Source organism: Oryzias melastigma, linkage group LG14 (assembly GCF_002922805.2).
Source record: "Oryzias melastigma strain HK-1 linkage group LG14, ASM292280v2, whole genome shotgun sequence".
NCBI classification, from domain to species: Eukaryota; Metazoa; Chordata; class Actinopteri; order Beloniformes; family Adrianichthyidae; genus Oryzias; species Oryzias melastigma.
Window position 1 is genome coordinate 3,949,466 of NC_050525.1, and position 17,378 is coordinate 3,966,843.

At 38.8% G+C, this 17,378-nt stretch overlaps 1 protein-coding gene across 3 annotated transcripts in view; it reads right to left on the reverse strand.

Moving 5' to 3' along the window:
- The window catches only part of mtmr4 (myotubularin related protein 4), a 46,286-nt gene that overhangs the window by 26,214 nt on the left and 2,694 nt on the right, over window positions 1-17,378 (reverse strand). The window contains exons 1-2 of one of the 3 annotated variants that reach the window (XM_024265671.2): window positions 13,765-13,866; window positions 12,859-12,959 (exon numbers count right to left, since the gene is read on the reverse strand). In XM_024265671.2, coding sequence (XP_024121439.1) covers window positions 12,859-12,861 — 3 coding nt within the window. In that variant the 5' untranslated portion in view covers window positions 12,862-12,959; window positions 13,765-13,866. Of the gene's footprint in view, window positions 1-5,709; window positions 6,242-12,858; window positions 12,960-13,764; window positions 13,867-17,378 lie in introns of those variants that run through there. The other 2 variants (XM_024265670.2, XM_024265669.2) reach the window with 2 other exon arrangements.

Consider the following 17,378-nt stretch of genomic DNA (forward strand, 5'->3'; position numbering starts at 1 on the left):
TTATAATAGATTAACATACAAAAGTAATAACATGAACATCAGGTTAAAGGAGAACAATTAAGGTCAGTGTAAGCAAAGAGCAGAACAGCATAACAGCTAATTAAAAATCAAGCAGCTGCACAGGAAAAAAAAGTAAAAAAAAAGAATAATTTTCCATTAAAATACTGTATTACAGACTCTTGCCTAGGCCTGCATAATAAATTGCCAATTTTTTGTCATTGCAATGTCATCGTCTTCAAACAACTTAAATCTTGAATTATTCCAAAATTACTGCAAAATAGTAGTGATACTGCAATACAGAGAGAGGACCATGGCACAGGTTTTTGATACTTGGTTTACATTAACATTTCATAATCATGTGATTTATTTATACTTAAGGATTCTTGATGACCTGTATCTGTGTTAGTAAGGTCTAAATGTCTGATTAGAAGCCATGTACTGGATATTGATTATTCATGTAAAAAGGTTAGGTAGAGCCGGGGTGGGATTATACAAGTTTGCTTCCTTCTGCTTCCTTTCAAGCAATATTTTAGTGCCTAATTCTTCTGACTTTGAAAGGATGTAAACCTGTTATTCATTACTCTTGCTTTGATTGCTTGAAATTAACCATTTCAAATCTAATCTAATGTGTGCATCACAAAGGACAATATAAATTGTGATAATTGGTTAAACAATCTTATGGCCACTATATAACAAATTAAATTGAGCATTTTACGCATTTCACCAGTTGGCTAGAGCCTTTTTATACCCACCTTCTACTTAGACTAAGGTAATTTGGAGTGTAATTTAATTTATGTTGACTTTCTGCTTAAAGAAAACCATTGCAATGCGATGACAATGGTATATTTAGTTGTTTTTTGTTTAGCTTTATGTTCATGCTTCACGTTATTGATCACTAATAACATTATGAGTTTTCTTTATGTAGCCCTAGATTTCATATTGAATGCCCAAATGAAATAAAATTAGCAAAAAACAGGAAAATAATCAACCAAACTTTGCTTTCTGTGCTGGTTTCAGCCATCCCTCTATGGCAAACTCAACTAAAAATAGATTAGAGATCAAAATCTAACGTGTTTATCTGCAGCTCTCATTTTAAACAAACCCGAGCAGCAAGACTCAAATCATGTTTTCTCTGTTATAGATGATCAGCTCAAAAAAAAGATTAAAGAGAAAGAAAAAATAATCTCACTTCCAAAACAGTAGCAAAAGATGGAGGACAGCTTGTCCTGCGCCCGACACATTTCTGCTTTGTCACTGCTGCACGGCAGCGCACTCCCCCGCCTCTGTCTGACCACTGTTTCCAAAGCTGGAAGGGCCTGTGAGCGCACACGCATGTGCCACCACGCGTTAATTAAATATAAGGCCCAGACTCTGTGCTGCCTGTCATCATAACTGCTGCTTTAAAAGCAACACTTAGAGAAGAAGCCATTGTGGCAGCCTGAGGAGACCTCATGACTAAGCATAAATACAGTCAGCTGCAGAAGAGGCTGCATGCAGGGAGGATTGTTACTGCTACAGAATAGAGGTTTGGAGGCACGTTTGAAATCGGGTGTGCATGTGCCTCTGTTTTTCTAATGCTAGTTCTGCAGAAGTAAGCTAGCGGAGACTGAACAGAACTGGCACATGAATAAGTGTCTCGTTACCATGGATACTACCACCACTTTTTTAGATGCCGATGCCTTTTCTCCACAATTTGGCGTCCTTGCCAGATTACTGTGTTAATCCGAGTGCGGCTTTGTTTCAGAAGCACAGAACAGAGGTGACCTCCTGAGTGTGTGTGCGGATCACACACAAGTCTGCTTTTCAGCCTACAGTGACTCATCAGGATGCAATAAAAGCAGACGGTGTCAAAATGTTAAGAAACACTTTGCATAAAATGTCAAAAGAAAAGGACCACAATAGAAAACGGAAAATCTGAAGAGCAAAAATAGAAAGTTTAATAAATTTAAAACCAAATCTTGACTGGAAAAAGATTTGTTTCAAGAATGAAATTATTTTCTGTCCTGCAAGAAAAGTAATCTTATCACAAAAGTTTTTCAATTGCAAAATAATCTTTGAAAAAGAACATCTTAGTGACAAGAAATGTTTTCTTAAAATAAGAATTCCAGTAAGCCCATCTTCTCATTGGCAATTTTTCTTTTTGGTTATTTAAAGAAAATCTACCCGTAGGGTCAGAATTTTTTCTTATTACTAAGGGGCCTGGCAAAAAAGGGCAAAGAAGGATGAATCCATCAAAATCTTTTTTCCTATCCTCTCCGACTGGATGAATATTTTATTGTCCGCCATGTTCGGAACAATCAATTCCATTTGAGTGTAAGAAGTGGGCTGCACTCCAAGTACAGAGAGAAGCTGGACAAGAGGAAAGAATGGGAAGAAGTCTGAAAGTCCACGCAGACGAGCGAGAACAGTGTTAATTTACAAAACATTTAGGTGAGATGAACCACACCTTAAATATTAATTGTGCAGATTGCTGTTCAAATTCAGTACGCTGCAGTCATAATGTCATGACACTAGAGCATAAATCTGCTAAAGATCCGAGGTTCCGGCGTGGTGCAATTACTAAACCAGCCAAAAGTGACGCCTCAAAAAGCTTTTGCTTTGAAAGCACATATGATTTAAGTAATGGAAAAACTCTGACCACTCACTCAGGCTTTTCCTAATAGCTCCATTTAGTGGAGACAGCACATGGCACTGCCAGATCACAACACTGATGGTGATGCAAACACTGCAGCCTGCTGCTGCTGGGGAAGACTGACAGAGGTGTGATCCACTTAGTGGAGGACGAGGACACTCAATTACACTGACGCAGAGCGAAAAGTGCTGACTCAGCTGCAGCGCAGATATATATTAAAGAGGGTCATAAATTGTGTGCGCCCGGTCACAACCATTTTCTTAGGAAACCAAGGGAGGAGTAACTTGGAAAGCTCGCCTTACACACAATATTTTCCAAGACAGCTTTACCATTTTAATGTTTTTTTTTAGTATTGTGCCATCTATGCACATTACAGGGTGTGCTTGTCGTCAAATTGTGGCTCGCAAACAACAAACAAACAAACTGGTTATTCTTGGCTTTACCGAGCAGTTAAGTTCAAATGAAATTTCCCAGAATCCAGTGTTCCACACAACTTATGTGAGTTTTTCCATTTTGTCTTCTTTTAGTTCCCCAAACAACATGTCTTGCACCATCTCACTGATTAGAAATCCTTGGAATTTTAACTACATCAGGATTGCAACACCTTTAATCTGCCTCCAAAATGTCTTCAAAAAATCCTTTTCAGCTTCATTCAGGTGAAATTTGAGGGCCAAAAAGGTTCAATTCTCTCAGAGAAGGAGATGTGCTTTGATATGTGTGCTGGCAAACTGTTCATATCTCTTATTTCCTACAAAAGTCAGTCTAAAAAAAATATTGCCTCCCTAGTTTGAACCTCATCATCACTACTTTATTAATTGCAGCACAAAGTGTCAGAGGTGTATAACACTAAACTTGGAAAGTTTATCAGGAGTAAGTTGACAAAGGTCAGTTTTTCTTCTAATCATTGCAGGCAACATTACCAAGAACTACAGACATTTTTGTCATGTTTGCAAGAAGCTGCAGCGTAACAATGGAGCAGCTACAGACAGAATGGTAAAACAAATGTAAAGAACGACTTGTTGGACCTGATGATTACCTACAGGTTCCTTACCAAAGTAAAGTCCTGTTATGCATCTATGTTAAAACGGTCTATTGTTTTCTTGCACAGTGTTGAGAAGGACTTATTTTAGCCCCCAAATGACCTTCCTCTTCTCTTTAAACCCGTCTGCACCCTCGATAAGAAAAGAACACCTTTTTCACGACTGCTCTGCAACAACCTTGAACTACAAGTAGCTGGTCTTGTTTTGGGGTTTACTGAAACTACTTTTAATATTTGGTGACTTTATCCTTGTGGGGATTAATAATGTTTATTCTAGTCTGTGGTGTCGCGGCCTCGATTAGTCAGCTAATCGACTTTTAAAATAGTCGACGACTAATATAATAGTTGATTGGTCGTTACTTTATATTATATGGAGGCAGAGTGAAGTAAAGTTGAAAGTTGCAATGACATTGTGGTAGTTTATTGGACTATTTTGGCATTTATTAAGGTTTAATATTTCATTTGCATGCTACCTGTTTAACTTAGACGTTTTACAGCTGTTTAAGCTAATTTGAAAGTTAACTGATATTTTAGCTGGCTATAAGCTTCTGCGTTTTCAGTTATTAGCTTCAGTGATTTCAGCTATAAACTTTAGCGTTTTTAGCAATCAATCTAAAAATCTTCAGCTATCAGACCAAGCATCTTGAGCGGACAAATTCAGCTTACAGCATTCACACTCGATTTATCGCTGGTAATGCTATATGTCTAGTTTTTTTGTTAGCTTAAAGCTATTGATGGTTAAGACGTGTGCTTTACATCCAGTTTGCAAATGACCCGATTTGTTGACTAATCTGAAAAAAAAATAATTGGAGATTAGTCGACTTAACCCTTCCGCTCTCTTTGGGGTCCAGATGACTCGCCATTCAAATTCTACAACTTCTACATGCAACATTTTTCTCACAGTAGGCTCCCATTTATGGCCGAGGATGTTACATAACAATTGATAAAATCCCCTAGGAGGCATTTCTTTTTTGAAGCTTTCAGTAAAAGTGCTTTTTTTCAAAATTTCAAGATGGTGGCATCTTCCCAGGTCAATGAAACTTCCAGGGTCGTTGTAGACTCCAGCTATGGACATGATTCTGAAATTTCGTGAGAATCGGACAAACATAAGTGTTGTTTTCCCATATTGTGGAAAAACGTGAAAAATCGCCATTTCTCAGATTTTGCCAAAAGATGGCCGCCAAGTTGTAGGTCGTTTGGCCATCCCATAATAATTTCAAATGTTCCAGGGCTTATCCCCGAAACGCATCATTGGCTTTCGTTTGCGTATATCGAAATAGTTTTCTTGGCCCCCTAAGCGATTTTTGGCCCATTAATTTTTTTCACGAAAATGCTCGCCATAATGTCATCGTTTTGGGGGTGGGGGGGTCCACGCGCAACATGCCAAAAATTCATTTTCAATTTTCCCTAGGTGTGATAAAATATTAATGCAAAAACAATATGGTCCTTGCAGTCAGTAGACTGCTGCTGCGGGCCATAATAAAAAGATCATATTTAGTCTAGACTTCTGATTATAAGGCTGCACAAAGTTATTAGTCTCAGTATTTCAAAATGATATTTTAACATAAAATCAAGATGCTAAGAAAAGTGAAACTTCTTACAAAGTTTTCAGAAACGGGGAAAACAATGAAATGGAAACATCTTTCCTCTGTATAAAGATGACCCCAAAAGAAGCACCTGTCCCGTCCAGGTCCACAGCTCCACTGCACTTCACGGCGATAACTGCTCAGACCCAGAAACAGCAGAACACCGTGTACTAACTCAGAACAGCACTAACATTTTATTTGACCGACTCCAGGCGGGACTCCTCATCTCCTCCTGTCAATCAACGGGAGGACAGCAGCAGAGGAGGAGAACAAGTGTTACTCTCCAGAGAGAATGAAATGAAGATGGTTTCCATGAAGTCAGGGATGCTTCGAACTGCAGCGGCGCTTTGTGCTCAGAGATCTGGGCTAAATGAGGAAGATTCTACTGCACACCCATCTGAATCCAGACTTGAGACCACAATGAAAACCAGAATAGAAGCCAGAGAACTTACGAAGCAGTTTAGCATGGAGCAGGACACCCTTCCTGCGACGCTCATGTCGAGGAAAGGCAGGACTGTGCCAGAGTGACTCGCAGCCTCCAGAGCAGCAGCACGAGAGCACGAGGAGCCGGCATAACCACTCTTCTCCCAGCCTCCTCTGCTTTAATCTGCCTGCCGCCACGCTCCCCTCCACCACCGATCCCGTCTCAGGAGGTGCCAAAGGCAAACACACTTGTCTCATTCAGGATTCCTTCCCCAACCCCCCTCCATCTACTGCTTAAGAAAGGGGAGCACGCTGGAGTCTGAACAGCGCTCCTGTTGCACCTCAAGGAAAAGGAGGATAGTCCACTGATGCACAAAAAGAGAGCAGCGATCTTTCTAATTTGCAGAATTCAAATGTAAAAAGAGAAGCTGCAGATGCGTCTCCAGAAGTGTAGTGAGTAGATGGAGCACAAGGAGAAGAGGAAGGAGGTGAGAAAGGAAGAGGAGAAAGCAGCCTGATAAGCTCCGCCCTCTGCCTGAGCATCCACCTCGCATTCACATGTTTGCATTCCTCTCCAACTCCCTCTCATCCTCTGCTCCTCCATCCCTCCCTCCGCATATTAAAAGGCTTCAGCCGTGAAGCGGTAACGCTTGGAAACGGCAGTCGATCCAACCACTGCACGTGCGCCATCTGACATCAGCGGCAGTATGCTGCGGCTGTCAGTCAAGCAGAAGCTCTGAACAAACCGGAGCAGACCACTGGAACACGCCTATGCTAGCAGATGGAGACTGGAGCATCACCACAGTTCAGGTGACGCAGCTTTCTGCAAGAAACGTGTTGCTCATTTGTCCCTGCATCACCCCCAGACACACGGTACAACCGGACAGAACCTGCACTGCATCAGAGCAGTCTCATTGTGTTTTGAAACCAGGAAGGTCAATGCAGCGCATTCATTTCCCCATATACTACGGCGGGGGAAACGGCCCCTCCCCCTTTCCACCCCAGCCTCCTCCCTGAAAGAGTCGTGACAGTCGATCACCTACAGCTGCATGACCCCCAAATTATGTAACGAGCAGGAATACACTGCATGCAGCATAGCTGGATGCAGACTGCAGCACAACAAACTGTTTTTAATTTTGTAATGATAGATGCTCTGAAAGCATTTAATGTCTGACTTCAGGTTAAGATTACTTTATCTGCTTTGATCATTTTTTTGTTTTTTTCAAGGATGTAATATATCCTCAACAGACAACAAAACAATAGAAAACTGACTTTAAAGCCATTAAAGAGCCACAATATAGGAGCTTATGGTGTTTTGAATGTGTTCCTTTGGTATTTTTCTGATGGAGGACATGTATAAAGAAAATTAAGATATAAATTGAATTTATGAGTATTTCTCTATTAAAATTTTTGTGAATCAGAATCAGATTGAAAAGATATTTTTGGATGTGTCCGAATTCCTACACACTATATAGTGCGTTTGCCATTTTGCAATACAGTCCGAATCCACAATTCCAAAATCAAGTGTACTAGAAACTTCCCAGAAGTCGTTGCAAAAAATGCTCATTACATTAAGGAATATAGACCACAACACATTGTGGTCGAGCAATTTTTGGGGAAAAAAAAAAAAAAAAAAAAAAAAGTGTTTAAATGTGTTTTTTTAATGACACTTTTTTGTCATCAGAACACACAGTCAAACAGATGTTGTGAAATGTTCGCATTAGTTCAGTTTTTATTTTATGAAATCAGCGACGTCATATCCAGCATTTTGAAAAAAAAAATACACAGGGCGGGCCATAAGCTGCTTGCTCCGCTCCATTCTGATGCATCTTTGTTTTTCTGGATCAAAACTGTACATCTTGGTAGGCCTAATTTTGCTTGCCATTTTTTTCTTTTTTTGCACCATAATAGTAAGTTGAAGCTGTGATGGGGCTGTAAGCTAGCAGGAGAGCATGTAAACAGAGCTGTCCACATCAGGGAAGGGAAGGAAGGTTCCTCTGCGCCAACGATACCAAGACTTGGAGGCAAATTTCTAATGAACTACTGCCGCTCTACAGAAACTGTCCAAGACAACAAGTTTTTTGATTTTGGCTAAAAAAGGCATAATCATAATTAAAAGACCACTGGGATCATTCACAGATCCATTAACCAAAAATGCTAAACACAAAATGTGTGAACTGATACCCCTGCTAAACCAGTTTGTTTCTGTGCTAAACATACAAACACTTAAGTCACAGTTGAAAATCTACAGAGGTGATCTTGAGACTGGGACATTTACGTCCGTTTCCAAATGCAGTTTCTAGTCTATTTTGCAAAAATAAGAGTTAGAAGACATAATAGCTCAAATTCCTGCTGGAGCCTTAAAGCAAAACTTCTCTAGAAAAAACAAGAACAAAAACAAGTTTAAAGTGCTTTTAAAAATAAAGTGTTTGTTTTTGGCTACAGGGCAAACAGTCAGCACAAAATAAAGGACAGATCATGTTTTGGAGTTTACAGTGGAGAAAATGCGGGTAGAGAAACTGTCACAAGAGAGCACATATGGATAAGAAATCACTAATGACCTAAAAAAAATATTCAGATTTTTTATGAATTTTGTCCCTCGCTAAATGTGTCTAGAGTTCAGGCTGAATGATTCAGGTTTATCTTTGTTACTTGATGTCATGACTTTAGGTGAGGCTCGTGCACAAGACTTTTTGACTAGTCTCTTTTACAGCCTGCTGACATCCACAATCAGTAGAACAGTAAACTCATGAGACTTGAAGTGAAAAGAAACTTTGTCCTCAAAACAATGCATCCCTCAAAAGAGCAGTAAGGTCCCCTAGTTCCTCAAAAAAAAAAAGAAGCATTTCTCATTTTCTGTGAAATAGAAAGTGAAAACAAATCATGGAAGTCTTTTTTGAGTGGAGCTCCCTTCATTAAAGATCCAGATGCCAATCTTTTTCTAATGATTTACAACTGATGGATTAAGTACAAGTAAATTCCTAGAAGACAGAAACATAGAATAGAAACGGTGTGCCCTGTGTTTGAGGACTTTAGAGTCCCACTCCGATCATCTTTTGATCTATTTTCAAAGCATTCTCAATGGTCTCTTAATTGTGATTTTTTTTGTTTGTTTTTAGGAGAAATATAAGTTTTCTAGGACAGTTTCTGCAGAGTGGCAGTAGTTTCATTAGAAACTTGCTACTGAATTGTGGGCGGGACTCAAGTAAGTCTGTCAAAATCCAATAATCCCTTCATTTACACTCTTTTCCGCTAGCTTACAGCCCCTCACAACCGCCAGTTAACAGTGGTGCAACAAAAATGGAAAGAAATATTGTAACTATTCAGCTGTACAGATACCAGCTCGGACGAGGAAAACAAAGACGTTAACGGATCAATTTTTCTGTAAGTGGATCCAGCAGAATGGAGCAGAGCACAACTAAGAGCTTTTTCCAATAGTTTTGTTGTTTAATTTGCTTTGATTCATCACAATTTTAATAAAGAAATACTCAGAAATGTAGTTGTAATCTCAAATCATTTTATACATGTCAACCAGAATGAGAAAATGCTACTAGCTGCAAACACCACTCCATCGGACCGGGTCTTTAAAGATGTAAAGAAAATCCAGAACCTGACATGAGAAATGACTTTTTCCTCTTTGCGTAACAACATGGCTTTTTAAATGACTTCTGCACACACATAAGAATGCTTCATGGCTTAACAAAGATGAGCATACAATTAATAAACAAAGACCAAAATACCTCAGCTCTTCTATGCTTCTGTCTATTTTTCTGCTCTATCAATATCAGTAATTACCAGAGAAACTCACCCAACTCGTACTGAATTCTATTTTCAACAACATATTTTTTCTAATAAGTTATGAAGAATGGTGTGAGGTGATCCAGGGTCCGGTTTAATACTGAGAATCAGAACCGACCTCTTGTATCTCCGGTTTTATTTTAGGTAAATAGGGCAGCTAGTCAGCGATGCAGGGTGTTAGCCTACATGTTGACATTCAGATAAACTGCAGAAGAAAGACATAATTAAAATATGAATGCTTAAAAATTGTCTTAAAATGTGTTTAGGAACATTTTTTTCATTTTTAAAAATCACCATTTTGTCTAAAAAAAGTTATCTTTTGTTGCAGAAATTTTTTTTAGTAATACAGATAATTTTAGGTAAATAAAAAAACACGAGTATCCTTTTTATGTCCACAGCACATTGGCTGCAACTTTATATCAACCCGAGAGCTTCACTTTCACTGAGCTCTTCTGCTAACTGTATAGTCAATTCAGGCAACAAAAAATGAACCGTCTATTCATGCAGATGATTTAACTCTATGGAACTAAATGAGATGAAGTTGTGCAGCCACACTAACCCCCATCTGGGTTTGTCTCTGGTACAATAACTCTTAAACGCCTTACAAATAAGAGTCCAACAATGCACAGTGGATGTGACTGCACTGCGATTGTTCTGACTTCTATGCTTACATGGTTGTACAATAAGAAATGAATGAAGAAAGCATCAAGTCCTCATGTTCAGTCCTGCCTGCATTTGAGACAATGTTAGTAGCCTGGAGGAAATTAAACAATTAAACAAACCTGGATCAAATCGCTGTACTACACATGAGTGGAATCTTTATTTTGAAAGCTCCACACTAGAAGCTGATGCAGTTTTGCTCTACAGCTGTCCAGACGCCTGCAGCTTCAAGACTGAATGATTTCCTGTGACTGAAGAACTCTGGGTGTGTTTGGCACACCTGCCACTGCTATTCAGGTGTGATTACACATGAGGATTGTAGCTCGAGCCACACCAAAGTACCACACAATGAGAACAGAACTGAGCCAGATTCCATTTTTACACAGGAAGGCAGTCATTTTGCCTGCACCGGTGGCCACATTATTTGTTAATCAGCTCTGCAATCAATTAAGCTCCCACAAAAAGGCTGAGAGCCGGGCAGCCAGCCATGGTGACATTCTGTGGACACAGCTGACCAGATCCCTGGGACACTCGACCTCCTGCTGCACTTCCTGTTTCTCCCAACGAAAAAAACTCTGCCCAGAAGGAATCTATCACCAATTTCAGTTTCATTTTGTTTTTTTAATTTATTTATTATTCTATTGTTAAAGTTCTTGAAAATATTTTATAGATCACACATGTTTTTATTAATGAGAAGACTTTAACTTGTTAAATGAGCAAACATAACAAATTTTGAAAAAGCAGTAAGCATGCATTTGATTATTCTCCAACCTTGTTTAAACATTTTTGATAAATAACAGAATTCAGTAAGCTAAGCAACAATAGCGCCCACTACAGGATGAAACAGAAAAACGTTTCCATTCTGTATTCAATAAAACAAGAGCATTCTTTTACCACAGTGACAATATAATGAGAAACAAATACTCCTTTTTCCTTCAGGAATTTTGCGTGTGACTTTTTCAAATCAATGACACATGCGTTCAGAGTTTTGTCAAGGTCACCATGGAGCGCAGACATGTGGCAGGAAGCCACATCAACGGTGCAACATCTGTTACCTGCAGCACAGACCCTCCTCTGATGCAGAAACATGGGGGAATCTGCACCCATGTGTTACAAATGTGCTAAGAAAATTACATGTGGAATAATGGCTGCTGCTGAATGGTGAATGACACCGAGATATGAGCAGTTGATGTTTTTTTTTTGTTTAACTTCATTGCATTATTCATTTGTCTTGATAATTTCAGTTATCTATGCTAAATGTGGTAGTTTGGACCCAAGGAAAGTCTTAAATTCTCTATGATAGCATTGGGTGACTTTAGAGAAACTAGTTTACATAGAACGAACACATGAAGGAAAACTAACTTGCAGGTTGTTTTAGTGTCCAAGTATTCAGTTTGTAGCCGTTTTAAAGACTCACTAATGAAAACTGTGTTTTTGTTGTTTTTAACATGTTCTTGTGGCATTTATCTGAGGAAGGAGGACATACAGCTGCAAAAGAAAGTATGTGGGGGTATCTCCATTTCTTTATAAAATGGACACATGAAGTGTTTTATTGGGTCAATCTAAATAACAACAATGGGGGAAAACATTGTCTGCCTAAATCACTCCACCATTTGTTTTAATTTTACTATTGAACACAGGTGAGTGTTCAATTTATATGTAAAACGAAGCAATTTCAAAGGGTGCACATATTTTTTCCTGCGGCTGTTTATAAAAAAATTGCCTGAGTTTTTCTCTAATCGTGCATTTGTAAATTAGGAGGAATAGACGAAAAAAATGCAGTTTGAAAAAGATTGTGGTTGTTACGTATAAACTACAATGTCCCTGCTCCACTTCATTCCGTTGCATCCGTTTGTAGATGACTCGATCCACGTCTTTAATTTTCTCCTTCCTTTTTTCATCTGGCTCAAAGCAGTACACTTGGATAGCTCCAATATTACGCGACAATTTTGTTGGAACTGTAATGTTAGGGATGTGAGCTAGCGGGAAAGCTTGTAAACAAAGAGCTCTCAGCAACGGGGAGGGTGAAGGGGGCGAGTTTGAGTCGAATTTGTAATGAACTCCTGCCGCTCTGCAAAAACTGCTCTAAATAACAACACCGACTTTTGATTCAAGAAGAAAAGCTCCATAATCATGATTAAAAGATGTCTGGGAATGTTTTTAAAATAGATCAAAATATGATCAATGTGGTACTATAAGATCTGATAAGCAAAGAAGATCAATGACAGACATGGTCAAAAATGTATTCATGTAAATAAATAAGAAATAAATGTTTCTGAGACAGAGATGCTTGAATTTATGGGGACTGTGGACACAATCCATTCATACCAGGAGAATAACTGCAAAAATAAATAAATAAGCTACTGTATGATCAAATCAAATGTTCTAAAAGCAACTAATAAAGCTAAACTGTTTCCCTTTGACCACCAGCAATTGAAAAAGAGTTACATTTTTAAAACTTAAAATCGTCTCCAACACCAAGTCGAGTTTAAACTTGCAGCAAAATTTTCTGGGAAAAAAAAAAAACTTGCTGCTTTCCTCATTGGGCGTTTCCATAACAGAGTGGCTGGTTCAACACACACAGACCTGAAGAGCGCTCTTATCACATGACCTGAAATGCCCGTGCACCTTCAGCTTTTAACCAGATAAAAACTGGAATCCACTCCTAAATAAACATTAACAATCCCCTCCCTTTCTCCCCAGTGGTGGAGTTGGCTTACCATGCTGCCAGCCAGTGCTTTAAGGAGTGACTCGAGGCGCTCCTCTTTAGATCCCTCCTTCTCCTCCTGTCGACTGGATTCGGTCGTTCCAGGAATGGATCCTATCAAAATAAAATGCACCACCTTCAAATGAGCGTGGGTGGTTCGGGGTGTGTGACACAGTAAAATGGTTGTAAAGGAAAAAAAGCATGTCAAAGTACACCATGCACATTGATAGAAAGAATTCATTTAGAAAAAAAAAAAACCTGATGTTATATTTGATTTCAGAACACACATCAAACCCCTTCTAGCAGACATGACAAATGAGGTCAAATCAGAGCAAAAACAAAGCACGTGTGGTCCTGCTAGCATACGCACAGGAACGTGCCAGACGTGTACTCTGACACCACTAAAGAAAGGCTGGAACAGACCAGCTGACAAGACTGCAGCCGAAGCAGCGTCAAACTCCTGGACAGATTACTACAGGCAGACGGAAGACTCAGACCTTTCTCCAAAGACCAGCAGATCTGATTACACAGATCAAAGTGTGTTATGACATTTTTTACTAACTAAGCCTGTAATTCTACATTTCTGTGCAAAATTCTCTAGAATGTGCAGCCACGTTACAACTCAATGTATGGGCCAAAAAAACTGTTTCATATTTATGACAATGAGTTTGTATTCAAGTCCAAGTTTACAAAGTGCAGCAGTCGGCAGACTTAAACACTTCCTCGTATATAGGTCAGACCAACAAACTAAATGCCATAACAAACTGAAACTCTACCCCAAATCTCACCGTGCAGCACAGTGCTCTCACTTCCCTACGCTCAGTTTTTTTCCTCAGACACACCCCCTTTTGCACACTGCTACACAAAAAGACAAAATCTACTTTCAGCTCATCAAATAGCACTTTCAACATCTTCTTACCTGAAAGCTAGTGTGAATGTCTGCTTACACTCCTGTCTGTTGTGAGGCAGAAAGAAAGCCTGGAGTAAAAATCAGAGAGACGTGCGTCTCTCTAACACATACTGGTTGTAATCCACTGCATGACATACCTCCTCACGTCCCTCCCCCTTGCTTACTCGGTTTCTCCTTCTTGCTCTGCCTCACTGCTCCCAGTGAAAAGAAGCCACACTACAGGCCGCAGACTCCTGACAATCCACCACTAACAGCAAACCCGTGACTAGCTTCATCAGAGGACGTGGCTTCCAGCGACAGCCGTAGAGAACTTCACAAGGTGGCAGTTACAAACGCTCCAAACGTTACGACTCTGCACTCAAACTGAGACACGTTACTTCAGAATCAAGGAAACTCATCAGGTGACCAAGCTAGAGGAGCAATGGAACAATCCAAGTAACCGAGAACTTGATCCGAATAACCTTTTCGATGACAAAAACACAAAGGCGGCAGGGAAATGACCAGATGACCTGGCTGACAAAAGGTCATTGGGTCTTTCAAACTAAAAACTATTGTTTATTTTAACTTTTTAATATTATGAATTTTAACAATAAATAACTTTGACAAAGTTCAGCCACTTAGTCGGAACTTGTCAAAAAGCAAAGACCTGCTGCTCAATATACTGATCCAGGTCCCAGAGGTCTGCACAGAAAAATGACTGACAAAACTAAACACTGCACTCTGTTCCAGTCTACATAGTTCTATCGTATTGTACAAAATATTCCTAATTGTTTTTCTAATCAGATTCCCCTTTAGGGGTTGCCATAGAGAAATACCCCACAATTTCAACTTGATTTTGGCCTTAAAATTTTACAACCCTTGTTCTTCCTGAATGTTTGTGTTTAGCCCGGCTTGGGACAGGTACATGGAAACCATTGACCGTATATGAGAAATGAACTGAGTGAGTTACTTGTAGCTCCAACAAAATGGGAATTCAGTCGGCATGTTTTTGGGATGTGGACGCCTCCATGTTGACACCAGATTGTCTTCAGTAGGCAGTGATTGGTCCAAGTTGGTCTGAGTCAACATTTCCTTGGTAACCACTCTCACCAATCAGGAGTGAGCTTGCTCAAAAGGTGGACTTTTTTTAGTCCATTTTCTAGTTATAGGACTACAATGGTTGACATGAGACTACATACTTTTGAGGGATTTGATTGGTCTGCTTATAACTTGAACAACTCACACTACTGAAAAAAAGGATTAGCAAGAACATGTTAAAAAAGGTATCGGATCAAGAATGGTCATTTTCACAGACAGAATACCAGCTGTTTATTTCTCTATAGAAGTCTATGGAATTTTGGTTTCTTGGAACCAGTGAGTACTTCCTATTTGGAACGCCAGGAGGGAGGGGTCACTCAGTCCAGTTCTTATATACAGTCAATGATCATAACACTGAAGAGTGCCATTGAGGTTTTTGTAACTTAAAGTACCTGATAGTCTTAGGCGGTCTCCTATTGAAGGAATAACCAAGCATAACTCTGTTTAGCATCTGAGAACTGATGAGATTGGGCGTGTCCAGAGTGGCATTTTCCCACATTTATAATGTAATAAATAATCTACAACCTGAGACTACAGAGCCACATGCTCTTTGTACCCCCCATTGTGGCTCTTTGGCTTTTAAGAAAAATGCAAACAATTTGAATAAAAATTGTTTCATTTACTTTAATTACATTTTGTTTTTTATGCTTAGATTTATAACAAAACTCAGGAAAATGGTGGTAAAAGGTTTAATCTACTATCAGAGCAGATTATTGTTAGAATAAAATCATCTTACTGCATTTAGTTTAAAAAAATATTTGAATTCTACACCAAAGTTGGTGTGTTTATATTCGATAGTAAAACGAGAAAAAAGATGAATGCACACCAAAATTACAAGGATAGAAAACAAATTTTTGCATTTTTAGTTCAACTAAATCTGCTGGAGAATCTCATCAAACCCAGGATGCATTTTATTTTGAAAAGAACTTGTATGCTTTCGAAAGTAAAAGAAGTTACTTTAAAAAAGAAAAACCTAGTTGTAGAGATTATTTTAACGCTATATTTTATAAATGAATGACTTAATGACCACAAAAGCATAAATAAAAAGCATTTTTCTAACTTTGAGGTGGGACTTTGCAGCTCTTGTTGGATTTTAGTCCAAAAGAAACTGAATCATATGGCTCTTTAAGCATTAAAGGTCGCAGACTGTTAGTATAGTGTGATCATAGTATTAGTGCCGCACTTGTCAATACTCCTGTTTTTATTTCTCCTACACACTTTTGCAGATAATATGAGAGTTTTCACTGCAACTATTGACAAGTACAACAAAAATTGACACATAAGAGAGTTTGTCTTCCAGTAAATCTTTTAGAAAACACAAAGAAAGTTCCGCTAAGCACACGATCATCAACTTAAAAGGGCAAATTCTCTGTGGAACATCTCCACTTATGGAGACGCTCGGTGCACCGTGAGCCACGGCCTGCATGTTGGAACAGCAAACATCTTTTTCTGGAAACCAGAACTGTACATCCAAAAGGGGAGTTATCCTTTAGGCAAAGAATGTGATGATGCAAGGGTTTCCAGGTAAATCCAAACAGCTTTCTAAATCATGTGAGTCAGCGTGTTTCTTCCTGCCTCCTGATTCACAATCATATGACATTAGCACAACATCGGGTATTAGTCAATGCGAATTACTGTAGATACTTGAAATGTTCTCTACAAATGCAAGCCAAGAACCAACATGCACGGACACGTTGAATCAAGCAATTATTCAAATACCAAATCTGGGCTTCTTCATTTATAATTTAACAAAAACATTTAAACTGTTAAATAAGAACAATATTCCTGCAGTAGATTACCATCTATTAGATTTGTTTCTAGTGTACAGATATCAGGGGTGGGAATTAATCCAGAAATCTCCATACAGATCCAGAAACCCTGAATTTGATACCAGCTCCTGAACTGTAGTTTGCAAAATCAATATTAAGAAATGTATCTTTCCAAGATCACATTACAGATAATCTCAGACACTTTGGTTTTATTTTTCAAAGTTTTAACTCTTTTCACAGACATATCGCCAAGATCAATATAGTAAAAAAAATAAGCATAAAAGCAACAGAATGGCATTAACTGTTTTAAAGACCGACTCCACTGAAAACAGAGTTTTTACAATAGATAAAATGTGATGGGAGAGGCCTTCAGCCACTGAATATCACCTGAATCAAGCACACTTGACCATTAAGTTTGATGATAAAATATGTTTTTCTTTCAATACTTGATGTTTTATAATTTGGTGGGGGCTTAAAGTTACTATAACTGGATCCCCATCCCAGAAGATAATCACCAATACTATAGTCAATTCCAATAACCAATTTTCAAACCATTTTTTTTCTTAGAGAGGGTATAACGCCAAGCCAGAGTTATTTAAAAAAAAAATAATAATAAAAAAAGGAAAGATCCTTTTTTGAGAGACCAGTGTTTCCTCACATTTAGAAGCCCAAACATTTGGGCTGTTTTCTTTCAACTGTATGTGTCATGAAGGAACATGATTCTCAGGAGGCAGAGCTCCACATCAGACAGACCTGAGAGCAAAGTCAATGATACAG